This window comes from Schistocerca nitens, chromosome 8 (genome assembly GCF_023898315.1).
Source record: "Schistocerca nitens isolate TAMUIC-IGC-003100 chromosome 8, iqSchNite1.1, whole genome shotgun sequence".
Taxonomy (NCBI): Eukaryota; Metazoa; Arthropoda; class Insecta; order Orthoptera; family Acrididae; genus Schistocerca; species Schistocerca nitens.
Genome location: NC_064621.1, coordinates 28,068,073 through 28,088,349, shown reverse-complemented (window position 1 = coordinate 28,088,349; position 20,277 = coordinate 28,068,073). Strand labels below are relative to the sequence as shown.

Sequence of the window (20,277 nt, the reverse complement as noted above, 5' to 3'; positions counted from 1 at the left end):
ACGCCAGTCACTACTCTTGATGAACTGTGGTATCTTGGTGAAGCTGCATGGGCAGCTATACCTGTACACGCCATCCAAGCTCTGTTTGACTCAATGCCCAGGCGTATCAAGGCCGCTATTACGACCAGAGGTGGTTGTTCTGCGTATTGATTTCTCAGGATCTATGCACCCAAATTGCGTGAAAATGTAATCACATGTCAGTTCTAGTATAATATATTTGTCCAATGAATCACCTGCATTTCTTCTTGGTGTAGCAATTTGAGTGGCCAGTAGTGTATGTGGTGGTCGCTTCTAAAGAAGGGCGCACGTAACAATAAACGGCACGTCTACGCTGCTCCCCACATTCATGTTTGCCCTCCGTGATACCGCGCAGGAACGCCGCCAGTGAGCGTCCGACGGAGCGGACGAACACGTCGGCAGCAGGCTCATGGACCACGGTTACACAGCTTAAGTATTTCGATGAAACTTGCGCGATTAGTGTGGTTTCAGCTTTATGTCCGTTCATATTTCCACTGAAAGCCAATAGTGAGAGGAAAGAGCAAAAAAAGATTTTGTATGAAGAGGACCTGAATTATTGCGTAAGGTACGAGCAGCATGAGATTAAAACTTCGATGATTCTACAAATAAACTGAGGAACTAAGTTTAAGAGATTTATTGTATAAGATTGCCATTGATTTCGTATTATTTTACAGTCCTGATATTGGGTTCTACAGAAACACGTGGTTAATAAGTGTGTACTGGGCTTTTAAAACACTCTGAAAGACATAAGAATGAAACAAAACCCTCTGAGAACGGAAACATCTCAGTTCGGCATAAGACGTTACGTATCGCATTGTTTCAAATTCATAAATGTGTGCGATAAACGTAATGGTTCAAATGGCTCTGAGCACTATGGGACTCAACTGCTGAGGTCATTAGTCCCCTAGAACTTAGAACTAGTTAAACCTAACTAACCTAAGGACATCACAAACATCCATGCCCGAGGCAGGATTCGAACCTGCGACCGTAGCGGTCTTGCGGTTCCAGACTGCAGCGCCTTTAACCACACGGCCACTTCGGCCGGCCGATAAACGTAAACAACGTATTGTTGGTGCTGACGAGTTGCACGCAAACGGTGCAAAAAGCGACATTAACTAGTATCTCCTTAATCTTTGCAGATGCACCTGAAAGTAACAGTCCGATTTGCTCCAAACGTTTGTATGTAACTTTGAATGTTTGTTCCCAAGCAGCACAAATCATAGGACAGTGTGTAAACAGTTTCTGGAAGAGACATTTCACTATTTTCGCTTGTCAGAGGCACTAACACTTTCGTTAAAGATGTGAAAAAAATTACTTAAAAAAACATGAAATATTTTGGGAAATATTTTCTCAAATAATTGTTCTAGAATAAGGAAACCGCCGTGTAAACAATAGTACTCGTAAACTACTCGAAGTTTCTAAGTAAGTGCTGATTTGTGTGTAGTGGGGTGCCATCTTTCCTACTTTTTCCTTCCGAGGTAGTGTTATACGCCCTTTGCTGTTCCTTATCTATATAAACGATTTGGGAAACAATCTGAGCAGCCGTCTTAGGTTGTTTGCAGATGACGCTGTCGTTTATCGACTAATAAAATCAGAAGATCAAAACAAATTGCAAAACGATTTACAAAAGATAACTGAATGGTGCGAAAATTGACCCTAAATAACGAAAAGTGTTAGGTCCTCCACATCAGTGCTAAAAGGAATCGGTTAAACTTCAGCTACACGATAAATCAGTAAAATCTAGAGGCCGTAAAATCAACTAAATAACTAGGAATTACAATTACGAACAACAAATTGGAAGGAACACACAGAAAATGTGGGGACTGCTGTTTAATGGCAGGACACTTAGAAAATGTAACATATCTACTAAGGAGACTGCCTAAACTACGGTTATCTGTCCTCTTTTAGAACACTGCTGCGCAGCGTGGGATACTTACCAGATAGCATTGACGGACTACATCGAAAAAGTTCAAAGAAGGGCAGCATGTTTAGTGTTATCGCGGAATAGGGGTGAGAGTGTCCCTGAAGTGATACAGGATTTCGGGTGGACAACATTGAAACAAAGGCGCTTTTCGTTGCGGCGGAATCTTCCCACGAAATTTCAATCTCCAACTTTCTCATCCGAATTGGAAAATATTTTGTTGACACCGAGCTACATAGGGAGAAACGATCACGGTAATAAAATAGGGCCGGCCGAAGTGGCCGTGCGGTTAAAGGCGCTGCAGTCTGGAACCGCAAGACCGCTACGGTCGCAGGTTCGAATCCTGCCTCGGGCATGGATGTTTGTGATGTCCTTAGGTTAGTTAGGTTTAACTAGTTCTAAGTTCTAGGGGACTAATGACCTCAGCAGTTGAGTCCCATAGTGCTCAGAGCCATTTGAGCCAATAAAATAGGGGCAATCAGAGCTCTTACGGAAAGATACAGGTGTTCGATCTTTCCGCTCGCTATACGGGATTGGAATAATAGAGTGATTTGCAGAGTATCCATGTAGATGAATGTTTGTTGTCCTGTCACGTGATGTAAAAATCGTATGTTTTATATTAGATTAAGTCCCAGCATTTGCACATTTAAAAACATGTTCGCATACGAAGCAAATTGTTACGTAACCGCCACGAATCTACGTTGTGTTTAATATTGCTGAAAAATGTTTATCAACTAAACTACCTATCAACTAAATACCTCTTTCTCATTTTCTCTACAGCTGTTATGTAACCTGCGTGAAATATATGACGGTTTAGAGGCTTGCACCAAAACTTCGCACAGGCAATCGCAACGTGAACTGCATGCAGCGTTTCGTCTGTCTCGTGGCGTGGCACTCAGACATGACACCACGCGAGGTAACCGCAGGTTGTACGTAGGCCACGGTACAGCACGGGTGGCAGCGCCGAGGTAGGCGTGTCCCAGAACGACCGTCCCGCGTCGTTGCTAACTGTTAACTCGCCGAATAACAACGGGACGCTTGCGACGGCCCGCCGTTCCGTCTACGCGTGCACCGGCAGCGCCGCTTCTACAGGGCACGCGCCAAACTGCCGCGTCAGCCAAGCACCGCGCGCGATGCTCTCTCTACAGGGCGCTGCAAATACACTGCAGCGGTCGTGTGATGCGCTGCCCCGGGTAGCAGCGCTGCAGAAACTTTTACGTTCAACACTGCCACTGTCCTTCGTTGTGTCGTTTTTGGTTCAGTTACGTCTAAGTAGGCGAACTGAGGATCGTGTGGGAACATAACGTCGTTGATTCCATCAACACGTGCCTTTTCGTCAACGCAAAACACACCTACCTTTATCGCAATGCTCATTTTGAAGGACACTGGACAAAAAATTACTCAACTCCAGAAAATATGACCCTAATATCGCGTAACAAAGTCTCAACTACAACAAATGCCTGTCTGGAAGATGGTCACTTTCTTTATCACATGCTGTTATATAGGGTGCATCAAATGAACCATCCGATTTAGAAAGTCGTAACCATTATGTTATTTGAGGTATGTGCGTGAACGTACTATTGGAAAGAGCAAATTCTCGAGTTTTACGTGGTACCCGCTAGGTAGTAGCAGCAGCAGCAGCAGCAGCAGTTCTAGTAAAAATGGTGTCGGGACAACAGAAAGCGTTGTGTGTTCTACGTTTTGCGCAGTGCGGGTCAGTAATAACTGTTAAGTGTGACTTTCCTACTAGGTATGGTGTGGATCCTCCTACAGTACAGAGCATTCGACGATGCCATGAACAGTTCCAAGAAACGGGTTTTTTGTGCAAATGTAAATAGCCGGGCCGTCCCCGAGTGTCTGACACAGACGACGAACGCATCCGCCATAGTTTCACAAGCAGTCCGCAGAAATCCGTTCGCCGTGCAGCTCGACAGCTCAACATGCACCAGATGTCCGTCTGGCGTGTGCTGCGTCGACGCTTACTCATGAAACCATACACATTTCAGCTAATGCAAGCTCTTCGTGAAGGTGACAAACAGCAGCGTGTGCAGTTCTTGGCAAGATGAGGGATGACAGTTTTCTTCCACGCTTGGTGTTTAGTGATGAGGCAACATTCCATTTAAATGGAAAGGTGAACCGTCATAATGTGAGAATATGGGATGCGGAACGACCACATCAAGTTGTACACCAGAGCGACTAAATTTAATGTGTTTTGTACAGTTTCACGGGAAAAGGTGTATGGTCCATTTTTCTTTAAGCGCATATCTGGATATGGTTAAGAACTCTCTTTTCCCACAGTTGGAGACTGATTCGAACGACATCATTTACAAACAGGATGGGGCACCGACACACTGGCATCTGGAAGTGCGGGTATTTTTAAATCAAACCATTACTGAACGATGGATCGTTCGCACTGGACCTAATGATTCAGCCTTACATTACTGGCCTCAAAGGTCACCGGACCTGCCTGTATACGTGATTATTTCTTGCGGGGGTTTATAAAAGACTGTGTTTGTATGCCTCCGTTACCAAAAACAATGAATGAACTGAGACATCGGATGACAGCAGCTGAGGAAGCTGTAACTCGAGATATGCTCGCCGCCGTGTGGGAACAATTTGAATACATCATTGACATATGCCATGCATCTCAAGGAAGGCACATTAAACAACTACGAAAAGGCATTTCCCGTTCATCAAAAAATTTTCAGAAATACATATGTGCCAAATCGGATGATTCTTTTCGATGCATCTTTTACTTCATTTACAGCAGTAAAGCAACGGAAGATGAGCTTCACAAAGGAAATGCAAATACAAAATATTCGTTCCACAAAGGAAATGTAAATAAGCATTATGGATTTTATAATGACTGAAAATTAGAATGAGGTCGCTTAGAGCTTACCGTGAGAGAAAAAGAACGCAGCAGGACTAGAGAAACGTCCTCACAGTTAAGCAGTTTGTAAATCGCCTGTAATTTATGGAGGTCAAGCGTTGCGACAGGGAGTAAATGAACAGGCAGCCGTTTCCATTAAGCGCATTCCTTCCCGAATTTCACGAATGTGTGGCGTGTAAAATGGAGATCCAGCAAACACTTGCAAAATGGTACTTTGAACAAAATTTCTAGCTTTCCTTGTCACGGATGTTACTTAAAATTTGAACTAAATACAATATCATGAAGTGTTCACTAACCGCGGCGCTGTTGCAATCGCAGTCAACCACGCTCCACAAAGACATACAAAAAGTTAACAAATGCAAAGTTAAAAGACTCTTTAATTTTGACCTTTTATTTTATAGCAGGCAACAAAACCTGCTCACTCTATTCATATGTTCGTCTACCTCCACAATTTTTACCTACCCCCGTCTTCCTACACACTTGTCTACGTTACCAAATTGACGATTTCTCGATGACACAGGATGAGCCGTATCACCCGATGTCTTCTTTTAATCGTTCCATTATTAACAGCAAAATGCTTGGCTACTTGTCGGCGAGAGCCACGTTTACAGGGAGAGTCGGTTAGCGCTTCAACCAATGGGTGAACTAACCGCAACGAACCGCGCACTGCACCTGCCACTAGGCCCCACTCTCAGCCACGCAATGCGAAACGGACGACACGAAGCCTGGACAATAACCAGAAAACTCCGAAGGTCAGCGAACGCGCCGGAAACGACCGCGATTGAGCGACCTTCCCCTACGCGATTGTTTGCTAATCATAATCTACGCGTCATAATATGCAACAAAACGATTCACAGCAATTACTTTCGCCAACGACGAGTTCAGCCCCCCCTCGAAACTTTCAGAAATCCTTGACATGTCACAGGCTTTTCAGTTAATTAAATTTCCCTGTGGATTCCTGGTTTCCCAGCGTTTTCGTACAAGTTGCCCCCCTGTGCACGTATGGTATGGCTGCGAGCAAAGGTCCCCCTAGAGACACAATGGAATATGAGTTCTTTGTCGCACCACAGAATATTGCTGAAGTGTGTGGGACGTGTACCAGATACCACTAACGAGGGATATTGAACGTATACTGAGAATGCCAGCACCACAGTTAAAAAGACTGTGAGTAATGGGAGACTGCCGTGAAAATGCCTCTCCTGAATTAGCAGGCGCGAAAGAGTTCTTACAAAATTTCGAGAACCTGTGTTAAGTGAAGAATCTTCAGCGGCCGCCACCAACCCCGCCACCCGCCACTCAGCCCTACGTATTATAACCGTAGGCACCGTGAAAACAAAGTGAGATTACTAGCAGCACGCGGTGGTCTCACGGTTCTAGGCGCTCAATCCGGAATCGCGCGACTGCTACGGTCGCAGGTTCGAATCCTGCCTCGGGCATGGATGTGTGTGATGTTCTTAGGTTAGTTAGGTTTAAGTAGTTCTAAGTTCTAGGGGACTGATGACCACAGATGTTAAGTCCCATAGTGCTCAGAGCCATTTGAACCATTTTTACTTGCAGCACGCACAGAAACATTTAACCTCTTTAGTCCTTACGTACAATATATCCTTCGTTCAAATTATTTTTATATATCGGGCAACTGACTAAACTCACTCTGGCCGGGTACAGCACCTCTGACACAGCTGCCTCATAAATTGCACTTACTTTCTTTGTATGCTCTGTACAAACTGTTCAAGATCCCAGGTCGCAATATCCAAGTGAGTTTACGCGCAGGGGCGAATATTGCTATTTGTTGAAAAGTCGTTAGCGGGTTTTCCGACATATAGTGAAGCAGCTGTAGCTTCAAAACGAAAGGATTTAAATTTTCCAATAGCAACAGGGAAATCTTGATAATAATGAAACGTAATGCTTGTTAATATTTACAATTAAAGTTTTGGCGGAAAGCAATGGGGTAGACAGAAGGAACAGGGCTGGCGGTGGGACAGAGTCCCACCTCAGCTGTCAGGTACGAGTAGAGGACAGTGGAACAAGCAGGAAGGGCAATCAACAAGGGAAGTGTCCTGGCATCTCTGAGTGAACAAAAACGATATTTTTAAGACATGGGGGAGATACAGAGAGACAGAAACTGTCGATGACATGCCTCCCTCAGGCCACCCAAGGGCTGCTACGCCAGTGGATGACCGCTACCTACGAATTGTGGCTCGGAGGAACCCTGACAGCAACGCCACCATGTTGAATAATGCTTTTCGTGCAGCCACTGGACGTCGTGGTACGACTCAAACTGTGCGCTATAGGCTGCATGATGGGCAGCTTCACTCCCGACGTCCATGGCGAGGTCCATCTTTGCAACCACGGCATCATGCAGCGCGGTACAGATCGCCCCAACAACATGACGAATACACTGCTCAGGATTGGCAGCACGTTCTCGTCATCGATGAGTGTCACGTATGTCTTCAACCAGACAATCGTCGGAGACGTGTTTGGAGGCAACCCGGTCACGCTGAACGCCTTAGACACACTGTCCAGCGAATGCACAAAGGTGGAGGATCCCTCATGTTTTAGGGTGGCGTTATGTGGGGCCGACGTACGCCGCTAGTGGTCGTGGAAGGCGCCGTAACGGCTGTACGATACGTGAATGCCATCCTCCGACCGATAGCGCAACCATATCGGCAGTATATTGGTGAGGCATTCGTTTTCATGGACGACAGTTCCCGTCCCCATCTTGCACATCTTGTGAATGACTACCTTCAGTGTAACGACATCGCTAGATTAGAGTGGCCAGGATGTTCTCCAGACATGAACCCTCTCGAACATGCCTGGGATAGATTGAAAAGGGCTGTTTATGGACGATGTGACACACCAACCACTCTGAGGGGTCTACGTCGAATAGCCGTTGAGGAGTGGGACAATCTGGACCAACAGTGCCTTGATGAACTTGGGGATAGTATGCCGTGACGAATACAGACATGCATGAATACAAGAGGACGTGCTACTGGGTATTAGAGGTACCGGTGTATCCAGCAATCTGGACCACCACCTCTAGAGGTCCGACTGTATGGTGATGCAACATGCAATGTGTGGTTTTCATGAGCAATAAAAAGGGTGGAAATGATGTTTATGTTCATCTCTATTCCAATTTTCTGTACCGGTTCCGGAACTTTCGGAACCGAGGTGACGCAAAACATTTTTTGATGTGTGTACTTTCCACTAAATGCTTTCAGCATGTACTTAATAGGTGACAGAATCTGCAGCAGGAAGGCTGTTTATTGCAGTTTCATCGTATCTTCTAGACATAAATGTAATTCTTGTTTGTTTTTAACAAAAAAAAAACACTGGACTCAAAGTGGGAGATTCTCTGTAATATTAGACTGTAGTTTTTATTGTATTGTACAGGGTTATTACAAATGATTGAAGCGATTTCACAGCTCTACAATAACTTTATTATTTGAGATATTTTCACGATGCTTTGCACACACATACAAAAACTCAAAAAAAATTTTTTAGGCATTCACAAATGTTCGATATGTGTCCCTTTAGTGATTCGGCAGACATCAAACCGATAATCAAGTTCCTCCCACACTCGGTGCAGCATGTCCCCATCAATGAGTTCGAAAGCATTGTTGATGCGAGCTCGCAGTTCTGGCACGTTTCTTGGTAGAGGAGGTTTAAACACTGAATCTTTCACATAACCCCACAGAAAGAAATCGCATGGGGTTAAGTCGGGAGAGCGTGGAGGCCATGACATGAATTGCTGATCATGATCTCCACCACGACCGATCCATCCGTTTTCCAATCTCCTGTTTAAGAAATGCCGAACATCGTGATGGAAGTGCGGTGGAGCACCATCCTGTTGAAAGATGAAGTCGGCGCTGTCAGTCTCCAGTTGTGGCATAAGCCAATTTTCCAGCATGTCCAGATACACGTGTCCTGTAACGTTTTTTTCGCAGAAGAAAAAGGGGGCATAAACTTTAAACCGTGAGATTGCACAAAACACGTTAACTTTTGGTGAATTGCGAATTTGTTGCACAAATGCGTGAGGATTCTCTACCGCCCAGATTCGCACATTGTGTCTGTTCACTTCACCATTAAGAAAAAATGTTGCTTCACCACTGAAAACAAGTTTCGCACTGAACGCATCCTCTTCCATGAGCTGTTGCAACCGCGCCGAAAATTCAAAGCGTTTGACTTTGTCGTCGGGTGTCAGGGCTTGTAGCAATTGTAAACGGTAAGTCTTCTGCTTTAGCCTTTTCCGTAAGATTTTCCAAACCGTCGGCTGTGGTACGTTTAGCTCCCTGCTTGCTTTATTCGTCGACTTCCGCGGGCTACGCGTGAAACTTGCCCGCACGCGTTCAACCGTTTCTTCGCTCACTGCAGGCCGACCAGTTGATTTCCCCTTACAGAGGCATACAGAAGCTTTAAACTGCGCATACCATCGCCAAATGGAGTTAGCAGTTGGTGGATCTTTGTTGAACTTCGTCCTGAAGTGTCGTTGCACTGTTATGACTGACTGATGTGAGTGCATTTCAAGCACGACATACGCTTTCTCGGCTCCTGTCGCCATTTTGTCTCACTGCGCTCTCGAGCGCTCTGGCGGCAGAAACCTGAAATGCGGCTTCAGCCGAACAAAACTTTATGATTTTTTCTACGTATCTGTAGTGTGTCGTGATCATATGTCAATGAATGGAGCTACAGTGAATTTATGAAATCGCTTCAATCATTTGTAATAGCCCTGTATTTTAGTGTTCTTTGTATATGGATAAATAAAATAAAACTTTGAAGTCCTAAAATTGTCATACACACCAATTTTTTAAAATTTGGTATTTTTGTTGTGTTTCGTCCCAGAAAGATTCACTGACCACCTGTATAAACGTTTCATTCATAAACTCTAAGCTCAGGACTGAGGAGATAAGCAATCATTCCCTCCGCGATCCGTAGGCAACTGGAACGTGAAAAGGACCTAGTAAGTGGCACATTGGGAAGTATCCCCTACCACGCACTTGACAGTGGTGTGCGGGAACGCGCGTAGGTGTATACGCAGACGTACCGCCGACGGAGAGGTGTCGGTTCGCTGCCCCAGCCACACGTCACGTGACGTCACAGCAGCGGGTGACCTGCATCCCGCCTCCCTCACGTCGGCCGTTGCGTCAAACGCCTGCCTGCCCCCGTCGCTCTTCGAACGTCCGTAGTAGTCGCCGCCGCCGCCGCCGCTGTCTGGTTTTTGCCCCGTCTCAGCAGGATTCTGTGGCTTCTCTGCACGCAATGGAGAATTCCGCGAGCTCCGTACGTCACTCACTGCTGGCTAACCGCAAGGACGCAGTCGTTCTTCATCGCCCTACACTCCGTGAAGTATGGAGTGCAGTCGAATTGAGTCAGACAACATTGAGGGAATTGGGTAAGGAAATGGTAGACTAAAAGTAGTCGGTCAGTTATGCTAGTTGGGCAACAATATAACTGACCATGGCAGAAGCATGGACATTCCTGAGAACGTATGGCGGTGAAACATGGACTGTGGGAAAATCGGAACGGAAGAGAATTGAAGCACTTCAGATGTGGTGCTACAGAAGAATGAAGAAAAACGGGTGGACTGATAAGGTTAGGAATCAAGACGTTCTACTCAGAATCGGTGCGGAAAAGAATATTTGGAAAACTATGACCAGAATGAAGGGGCAGGATGATACCGCAAAGTGTTAAAACATCAATGAATCAATTCCGTGGCGCTAGAGGGAACTGTAGAGGGTAAACACTGCAGAGGAAGACAGGGATTTGAATACATCCATGAAATAATTAACGACGTAGTTTGCTAGTGCTCCTCTGAGATGAAAAGGCTGGCACAGGAAGGGAACTCTTGGAGAAACCGCATCAAACCAGTCAGATGACTCAAAAACGAAAGTGACAGCAGCAACAAGAGCCTTTCTGGGGAAGATAAATACGTTATATCAAATATAAATTTAAGTAAATAAAATGAAAAGCACAATATTGTCTATCTTACACAGTATCAATTTATTCTGTTAGCTGGTTTTCTCCTTACAGGGTTCTTATCAGTCTTTAACTGACTATCCTCGGCAAAAAAAGAGTGTACAATATAGGTCAAAAACACCGAAAAAGTATACGCCAAGAGTGAGGTACGAACGCGGGGTAAAAGTCGTCTTCGACAGTGCAGTTATTTTAAAATTGCATTACCAATCTTTTACCCTGTGTTTTACCCTGTGTTCGTACCTTACTCTCGAGGCGTAATTTTTTTACAGTGTCGTTCGCGAAAATTGCACCGTCTTTGACGACGATAGTCACTTAAAATTCTGATGATGGGCTTATAAACCGAATATCATTTAACAAAATTAATACTGCAGAACATACACAATACTGCGCTCTTCATTTATAATTACGAAGCTGTTCTACCAAGAAGCGTCTGAACAATAAGCTAGCATAATAAATTTAAGAGTTATCTTTTCTGAAGGTATTTCTTTGGGGTGTAGTCTTGTATCGCAGTGAAACGTGGAGATACTTCACACAAGTAAAGAATAGAAGCTTTTGAAATACGGAGATGTAGGAAAATACTCAAGCTTATATTCGTAAATTGAATAATTAACGACAGTATACTAAATGGAATTGGCAAGGAAAGATATTTATGGCAAAAATGGACTAAAATAAAGGATCGGTTGAAACAACACGTCCGGAGGCATCAGGACAGCGTCAATTTGATAATGGGGGGGGAGGGGGGGAGGGAGAGAGAGAGAGATGGGGGGGGGGGGGAGCTTGAGAGCCGTAGACATTTGCAAGTCGATGTAGCTTCCAAATGTTATGCAGAGATGAGGAGGGTTCTATGGGATAGAGTAGCGTGGAGAGCTTCATCAAAGCATTATGCGGACTGAAGACAACAACAAAAAGCTCCTGGAGCGAGTCGGAAGAATAATGGATGGTAAAACCCTTAATAACTCTCTAATTACTGAAGTGAGCTATGTCGTCACAAACAGGGAAAATGCGTGCTATAACACAAAGAATTGTGGCGGGAAGATTGTCAAAATGTAGGAGTTTGCAAAATAAATAAATAAATAAATAAATAATTTCTGGGCACTACGAATATTACATCTCTCCAGACAAGGTGTACGGAGACCCGTTTAATGCAAACTCCCTCATTATTTCATAAACGGCAAAATGTACTGAAACGTGACTGTGGCCACATGATTTGTGAAGTCAGGCTTCATCACCTCTTCTCACTGACGCCTGCACACCTCCAAAACTCCCAGGTGATTTCCGGATACACTGCCAATCACCCACAGTGCTTTCCCAAAGTTCATCGACATTATCAGCAGGGCTTGAACACACCTAGGTTTTTAAATATCGCCACCCCATAAAGACTCTGTCCCACCGCCAGCCCTGTTCCTTCCGTCTACCCCATTACTTTCCGCCAAAACTTTAATTGTAAATATTAACAAGCATTACGTTTCATTATTATCAAGATTTCCCTGTTGCTATTGGAAAATTTAAATCGTTTCGTTTAGAAACTACAGCTGCTTCACTATATGTCGGAAAAACCGCTAACGACTTTTCAACAAATAGCAATATTCGCCCCTGCGCGTAAACTCACTTGGATATTGCGACCTGGGATCTTGAACAGTTTGTACAGAGCATACAAAGAAAGTAAGTGCAATTTATGAGGCAGCTGTGTCAGAGGTTCACACGTGAGCACAGTAAGCGGGAAGCGTCAAAACTCGAGTGAAATGACTTTCCGAAACGGCAACAATACGGACGTAACAGCTGTTGGTACCGAAGTTCATGCCTGTCTCGCGTGTGGAGCGCTTCAGTCATCGAGTTTATACAGAGAAATTTTAGGGTGTGTTGCGAGCAGATTGTGAGTCAGTTGGGGATGGATAGGCGAGTCAAGCGAAATGAAGGGCAACCGACACGGTGGAAATCGCCGCGTCCTGCTGCGGGCGGTATGGGCCGTTCTGAGAAAGGCGACGTGAAGGAGAACCGACGGTTCACACTGGCAAGTCTAACAAGACAAATGTGCGACGAGCTACTGCATCAAGTTGCCGCACATTGCTAACTGTCGCAGACGGAGAGCCTGCTGTATCCTAGAAGCGACAGGACGAGACCACGCAAAGCAGAGATCGGAGAGTTGTGACATGGTACTGAGAGGACTTGGCGAATCTCACCGCCGCTGGCGGGAGGTACGAGTGTCGTGTGACAGTCCAAACTAGACAGATCACAGAATCGGAGGCACACGTCTGCACACCGTGAGGCTAAGGCCACACAGGTTTTGGTCTCTCTCTAAAGCAGCTGTGCCAAGTACGAGGTGCGTTCAATAAGTAATGCAACACAGTTTTTTTTCCATCAATGCGGAATTTGCTGTGGGACATCGTGGAATATCCCCGCTTCAGCCTCTATAGTTTCACGAAGTTCGGATAGGCGGCGGCGCTAAACGAAGCCATCAAAATGGTGTCTGTAACGGAGGCGCGTTCCAAGCAAAGAGTTTCCTCTGGCGGAAAACGAGAGCATCACAGAAATTGATAGGCGCTTGCAGAATGTCTACGGAGACCTGGTAGTGTCTTTGGGCGAGGCGTCTGTGTCGTGGCAACAAGGTCGAACAAACCAGTCCGACTCCCCGCGGGCCGGCCAGCCGCACACAGCTGCGATTCCCGCAATGTTGGAACGCGCGGACACTCTCATTCCAGGTGACCGACTGTTCACAGCTCAACACACTGTTGCTTAACTGGACAAAGCGAGGCCTCACACAAGTCTGCGCACCCGAGGGAAGCTCACAACACTTCATTGGACTGTTCTTCCTCATACACTCCACAGCCAGGATCACGACATCCATCAGTCTGAGCCAACGAAGGTTACTGTTTACGGGAAGCAGTACGTGGGTCATGGGGAGGTTACTGACGCAGCACGGCGACGTCGACCAGTAGAGTGGTACCATGCGGGCATACGGGCCCTCCCAGTAAGGTGGAGCAACGCTGTAGCACTGAACGAAGGTTATGTTGAAAAATAGGCTCCTCTACGCGAAAGACTCGGCAATAATAAGGTGCACGGCAATACTGAATAAAGCAAACGTGCTTTCAGAAAAAAAAATGCGATGCATTACTTATTGAAAGCGCCTCGTATATTACTGGTTGACTTACGGAGCGTCTTTGACCTTACCAACAACAAACGAGTTGTTGTGGTGTTGTCATTCACAATGCGGTCGCAATCAAGCGACTAGAGCGGAGTGACTCATTACTGACATTCGCTGGAACTCATTTCCTCAGCTCCCTACAGTACAAGAAGCTCAGCACTGAAGTTAGTTTTCAGAAAACATTGTCTACGCTTGTACCACAGCTCGCTCAAATTTCTTGTACCTTTACAATACGTGTCCTTTAAATTCAGAAATGTAACTCTTTCCTGATATCCCCTATAAAATATGAGTACTGTGCTCCTTATGCCAACGGCCTTGCCGTAGAGGTAACACCGGTTCTCGTCAGACCACCGAAAGTTAACCGCTATCGGGCTGGGCTAGCACTTGGATAAATGAGCATCCTGATTGCCGAGCGCTGTTGGCAAGCGGTATGCACTCAGCCCTTGTGAAGCAAACTGAGGAGCTACTTGATGGAGAAGTAGCGGCTCCGGTCTCGTAAACTGGCATACGGCCGGTAGGGCGGTGTGCTGACCACATGCCCCTCCATATCCGCATCCAGTGACGCCTTCGGGCTGAGGATGACACGGCGGCCGGTCGGTAACGTTGGGCCTTCCAAGGCCTGTTTGGACGGAGTTTTAGTGTATTCCCTATGAAGAACACAACTGAAAAAGACAAGCTTCCCAATTTACAGTGCCACCTCTTACACCGACGTAGCCGCAGTGTTATAGCACCTCACAGGCGCTTTTCTGTCTTTGTCCCTCGGCTTCAAAATTACGAAAATTTCTATTTTAAATTTAGTGTAACTGCATTAGTGCGGATTCAGGTTGTTTCGGAACGAAAGGGACTACGTTAGAAGGTGGTGGTACGGACTGTTTCACAACATACGTTGTACCTTCGACGGTTTCCGCGACACAACTACTGCAATTGAAACACGAAGCGTTTACCTTGTTGGCCACTTGAATGCACACGGTTACACTCACTGCTTGCGCATTGGGACAGCGTGATGAGTATTAGCGTCTGGCTTGCCCGAATTAGAAAGCTTGCAGCCTCTTCCTGGTGTAGTTCGTATTCAACGCCGCGGTGCCACGATTTACACACACAAATTATTCCGACCACGTGGGCCTCTGCAGTCGGTGCAGTGGAAATGCGAAGCCCCCTGTGAGAGAATACTAACGACGGACGCCTGGATTAAGAATAGCCCACAGCACAGTGCTTCGACACACTTGGTGAATGTTTTTCTCCTACCACTACCAGCGTCGTACCTAGCACAAGTGGTCATTCTTCCCAAACTGAACGGCGCTACCTAAAGCAGAAGTTACATGGATTCCATATCTGGGGCACGATAGTAAGATGGTATGTCGTCTCTCGGTGAACCACAACGAGTATCAAATTTCTGTCTTGCTTTTTTGTGCTATCTTAATTTGTACGTATACCAAAATTTTCATACCCACCCGTACCAAATTTGTCTCTTCTTTTCTGCTGGCTGTTAATTTCTACCTGTACCAGAATTTCCGTACTCACGAAAGGTTGTATTATACACGAACAAGCCTTGTATCTATATCCCCATCGGCGGGCGCAACAGTTTGAGGAATGAGACAATGGCACGTTCAAATGGCTCTGAGCACTATGGGACTCAACTGCTGTGGTCATTAGTCCCCTAGAACTTAGAACTACTTAAACCTAACTAACCTAAGGACATCACACACATCCATGCCCGAAGCAGGATTCGAACCTGCGACCGCAGCAGTCGCGCGGTTCCGGACTGAGCGCCTAGAACCGCTAGACCACCTCGGCCGGCCAATGGCACGTAACCGGAATTTTGTGAGTGGGTGACTGTCGACGATTTCACAGATTAGAACTAATGATGAATCAGTGTTTACACGCAACAGAATAAACAACAGCTGCAGCTCTACAGCGATAATCTGTTGTATACGGACACTCTTCTTTCCTTGAGCCTTTGCTGGGAAAAATTTGAAATGCGAAACACCGCTTTTTATTTTCTTCCTTACCCAACATGTTTCAAAACTTTTTGTCCTATCTTAAGGGGCATTACTTTACCGTACAGACTTACGTGACGCTAAGAATTTATTTAGTGCTAGTAGCTTTATAATTAACACACGTTTTACAGCCTGTCATGATTTTTGATTCCGTAGTCTTGTTTCCCGTCATTTTTTAACTGTAGTTTTGCTTGTTAGACCCGAATTTTTATTATTTTTTATTACAAAATATTTTGCGGCAAGAAATAAATATGCCTGAGCAACCAAAAGAACTTCAGTTGTCAAAGTAAGTACGTTTTACCAGAGGAAAAATCTGGAAGCAAGGCTAAAATAGCAAAAAAATTCATAGGCTGTAAAATGTGTGGTACTTACAAAGCTACAGGTAAAATAACTTGTGAGCATCGTGTAAGACTGAACGTAATAAAATCGTTTTGAAGATAGCACAAAATGTGCTGAAACGTGTTTGCGTAAATAAAAGCTAAAGAAACGGTGTCTTGCATACGGCGGAATATGTCTAGACTTATTACTGTGACAGTAATGTTTAATGCCGTTTCTCAGTTAAATGTGTACACCGGTATGATTAGTAAGCAGTTCAGTGGCCCAGTCTTGTAGATATCCAGGTTAAAGGAGCAAGTTAGCTGCAATTCACGTAGCATTTGCTGTCACATGACTTGGAGAATGTCTGTTTGGCAACAGGAGCTGAGGCGTATTAGGATGCTGTAATTTAATTACGATCGCTGACGTAATACTTCCATGCAACAAGTCCTGCGCACTGGTCCACTAATGACAGGGCTGCTGCGCGACCTCCAAAGTGATCCGACTTTCCTGCACTACATTATTGTCTGAGGCGCTGGTTGAGTGTTGGTGTCAAAGCGTGAACAATGGAACAAGTGCTGGCTCGCTTTCTTTTCATAATTATTGTATCCATGTAGATCATCCCCCGTATCTATTGATTAACCTGGCAGTTTCGACTTAGATTCCATTTTTCTATCGAAACCATACATATGTGCCTAGTTCTTTGTGAAGTCACATTGCAGAGATAGCGTGGGATTAAAGACGCAGCGTAGATGTAAATAATATGTTTACATATTTCAAAAGCTAACTGTCACTACTAGAAGATTGTGCAAGTGGAAGAACACAAATCTGTGCACAAGTCAAAACCAGCAATTATGATGTAGCACGAGGAATGAAATCGAATGGTAGAGCTGGGTATTATGATCCGAGACGTGTCATGGAACTGTAAAATAAAAGTTACTTGCTACACATATTTGTGTACTTGAACTGACTTGGGATTCATTTACTTCGATATGTTCCCGTCATAAGCGATAAACTTTTGTGATGGCTGGGTGTTGTGTGATGTCCTTACGTTAGTTAGGTTTAAGTAGTTCTAAGTTCTAGGGGACTGATGACCATAGCTGTTAAGTCCCATAGTGCTCAGAGCCATTTGAACCATTTTTTGATAAACTTTTGGTAATGTTGTGAACGCAGCGGTATGGAAGGTGACGTGCTCAATCATCATCCATTTCTTTTTACATTACCATACAGTAGTCCGCCATTGGAGTTTCTTCCTGAAACGAGAATGTATCAGCTCCTGCAAGACTTGTTAATATGCATAGGTGCAGGGTACCACACGAAATTAACTCGGACACTCCGTCAAATGTAGCGCGCACGGTTCTTTGCGGGATCCGTTCGACGGGAACGCGGTCAGCTGTTTCAGACAACGGGTGCCAACGTTCCCACATGTCAGCCTTTATATTACTTGTGGTAGAAATCTGAGTCGTAAGTGTCTGAAAACGTTCAACGCAAAGTGAACCTTCGTGTTACGTCGAAACAATGTATACCAGTACAACAAAATAAATTAAAAATCGATTGTATAGCATTTGACAAAATCTTTCGATTTTTTTTATGATTCCAATGCAACAATGAATCAGCTTTGTCGTTAGTTCCTGGCGAGAATTAATGTGTACGCGTTGCTGGCGAGGTTTCGTGAAGAAGTGTTTATTTTTCTATTTTTTTTTTTTTCCAGCGAAGTTTCAGTTAGATATACTGACGGTGAGGAATAAACTACACTAGTCCTGTTGCACTGGGAACTGTGACAGACGGAAACGATTTGGCGAATTTCTCTGAAGCCGTATATCCCGCGACTCATCTAAATGATTCGAACCATTCGAATCATCGTATACCTGCCAACTGCCATATATTACTCTGTTACAAAGTTTGAGGTATATCAAGTCATCAAATATCAATATCGGTACTGCAATTTTCGCGAAATTTCTGACGTATCGATTAGTTTCATGAAGTCGCCGCACTGGCTGCTCTGCACGACTCGGAGCGGCCTGAAAAGGGCGACAGAGAGCCTCGGGCCTGGGTTCTCACCTCTTTCGCAGTTTGAGGCGCCTCTTGGCGGAAGCCAGAGGGTCCTCGAAGTCTCCCTGCACGAAGCAGAGCATGGCTACCGGTGGCATGAGACGCCGCCTCTGCGACGCTCCGCTGTCGGCGCTAATGTCTGCAGCTGTGAGGGACGGGACGGGACACGCACTTGCACCGACGCGCAGGCGCCGTCGCGACTGGCAACTACATGGCAACACTCGCTGCTGCTACCGAACCGCGCGACGCGTCGACAGCGACTGACACCGCGCTGCGAACGTGGCGCGCGCCGCGTGCCGCGTGCGTGCGGCGACCGCGGCGCCCCTGGCGGCCGCCGGCGGAGCTAACGGCGGCCCCGCGTCGTCTGTCAGCGAACGGAACGCTGCTGCACTGGCGAGGCGACACCGAACTTCCCTCGCGGCCTTAACACAGCGTCGAAAGCGTTAGGTAACCTCTCTAACGCGTAAATTAAATGCAATCCTTCCAGAACTTCCCGTTCCCAGACCTTGTGTTTGTGTAACAAAATTACTACTCCAGACGTCAGAGAGGAAAAAGCGAAGCGTGTACAGTGCTCCACTACATGCGACGAAACTAGTAGAAAAAATCGTATAAGTTCGTGTTGCTTTATTTGTTCAACGTGAGGCGAGTGAAATAATTAATCAGAATGAAATGAAAGTGCTGCCGAGACAGAAACCAATACATACAGTATGAAACCAAATCTGTGATTGTATTGAGGATTTTTTGAAAGGGAGCACGCAAAAGAAGTACAAGTAATTAACTTCGGGCGTACCAAACGGAAGCGTGATGAAACTTTCACTGTCCGTATTGCACATTGGTAACCTGGCGGACAACATCAATTGTAACTTGAGCCTCCTTTCAGATGGTCTAAGTATTTATACTGAACTACTATCGTAAAAATAAAAAAATAAAAATAAAAAAATAAAAATAAAAAGCTGCACAAAAATTTAATCAGATCTTGATAACATTTCAAGTGACACAAGGATTGGCCACTACATTTAAATGTACAGAAATATAAAATTGTGTCCTTCACAAAACTCACGAATGTAACATCAACGAGTCACTACTGGGATCAATCAGCTCATACCAATGCCTAGGTGTGACAATGTGTGGGGATATGAACTCTTAACGATCACGAAGTTTCTTTCGTAGGTAAACCAGATGGACGACTTCGGTTTTTGGGCAGGATATAGCAAAAATGCAGTCTGTCTACAGAGGAGACTGCTTACAAATCACCTGTACGTTCCATCTTAAAATACAAAGAAGAACTGCACGAATGATCACAGGTACAGTATCTTTGGCTCACGTGAAGGCGTCACGGCAGTGGTGAAAAACCTGAACCTGGAGACGCGGGAAGATAGACGCCCTCTTGGACGCGAAAGACCTTCTCGCTAAAAACCAGTCGTAAGTGCAGAACCTAGAGATTATCCTTTAGCCGTAAAGTTAGACACACAACAGACAGGCGTTTAGGCAGTCATTCTTCCAGCGCTCCATACGGGGCTGGAACGGCCAGATGCCACAGTGTGCGCTACTCTGCCACGCAATGCACAGAGTATACACTATGTGATCAAAAGTAACCGGACACGTGGCTGAAAATGTCTAACAAGTTCGTGGCGTCCTCCATCGGTAATGATGGAATTCAGTGTGGTGTTGGCCCACCGTTAGCCTCGATGACAGCTTCCACTCTCGCAGGCATACGTTCAGTCAGATGCTGGAAGGTTTCTTGGGGAATGGCAGCCCTTTCTTCACGGAGAGATGCACTGAGGAGAGGTATCGATGTTGGTCGGTGAGGCCTGGCACGGAGACGGCGTTCCAAAACATCCTAAAGGTGGTCTATAGGATTCAGGTTAGGACTCTGTGCAGGACAGTCCATTACAGGGATGTTATCGTCGACCATGAAATCAAAGTTTTCTCACCTCCCCCCTAACTGTCATAGTACTTGCACTGGATC

At 45.4% G+C, this 20,277-nt stretch overlaps 1 protein-coding gene across 3 annotated transcripts in view; it reads right to left on the bottom strand.

Annotated features, from left to right (window-relative positions):
* The window catches only part of LOC126198840 (GRAM domain-containing protein 2A-like), a 274,175-nt gene extending 255,620 nt beyond the window's left edge, over positions 1–18,555 (bottom strand). For all 3 annotated transcript variants that reach the window (XM_049935420.1, XM_049935419.1, XM_049935421.1), the window contains exon 1: positions 18,318–18,555. In XM_049935420.1, coding sequence (XP_049791377.1) covers positions 18,318–18,406 — 89 coding nt within the window. In that variant the 5' untranslated portion in view covers positions 18,407–18,555. The remainder of the gene's footprint in view (positions 1–18,317) is intronic.
* Between the last annotated feature and the right edge of the window lie 1,722 nt (positions 18,556–20,277).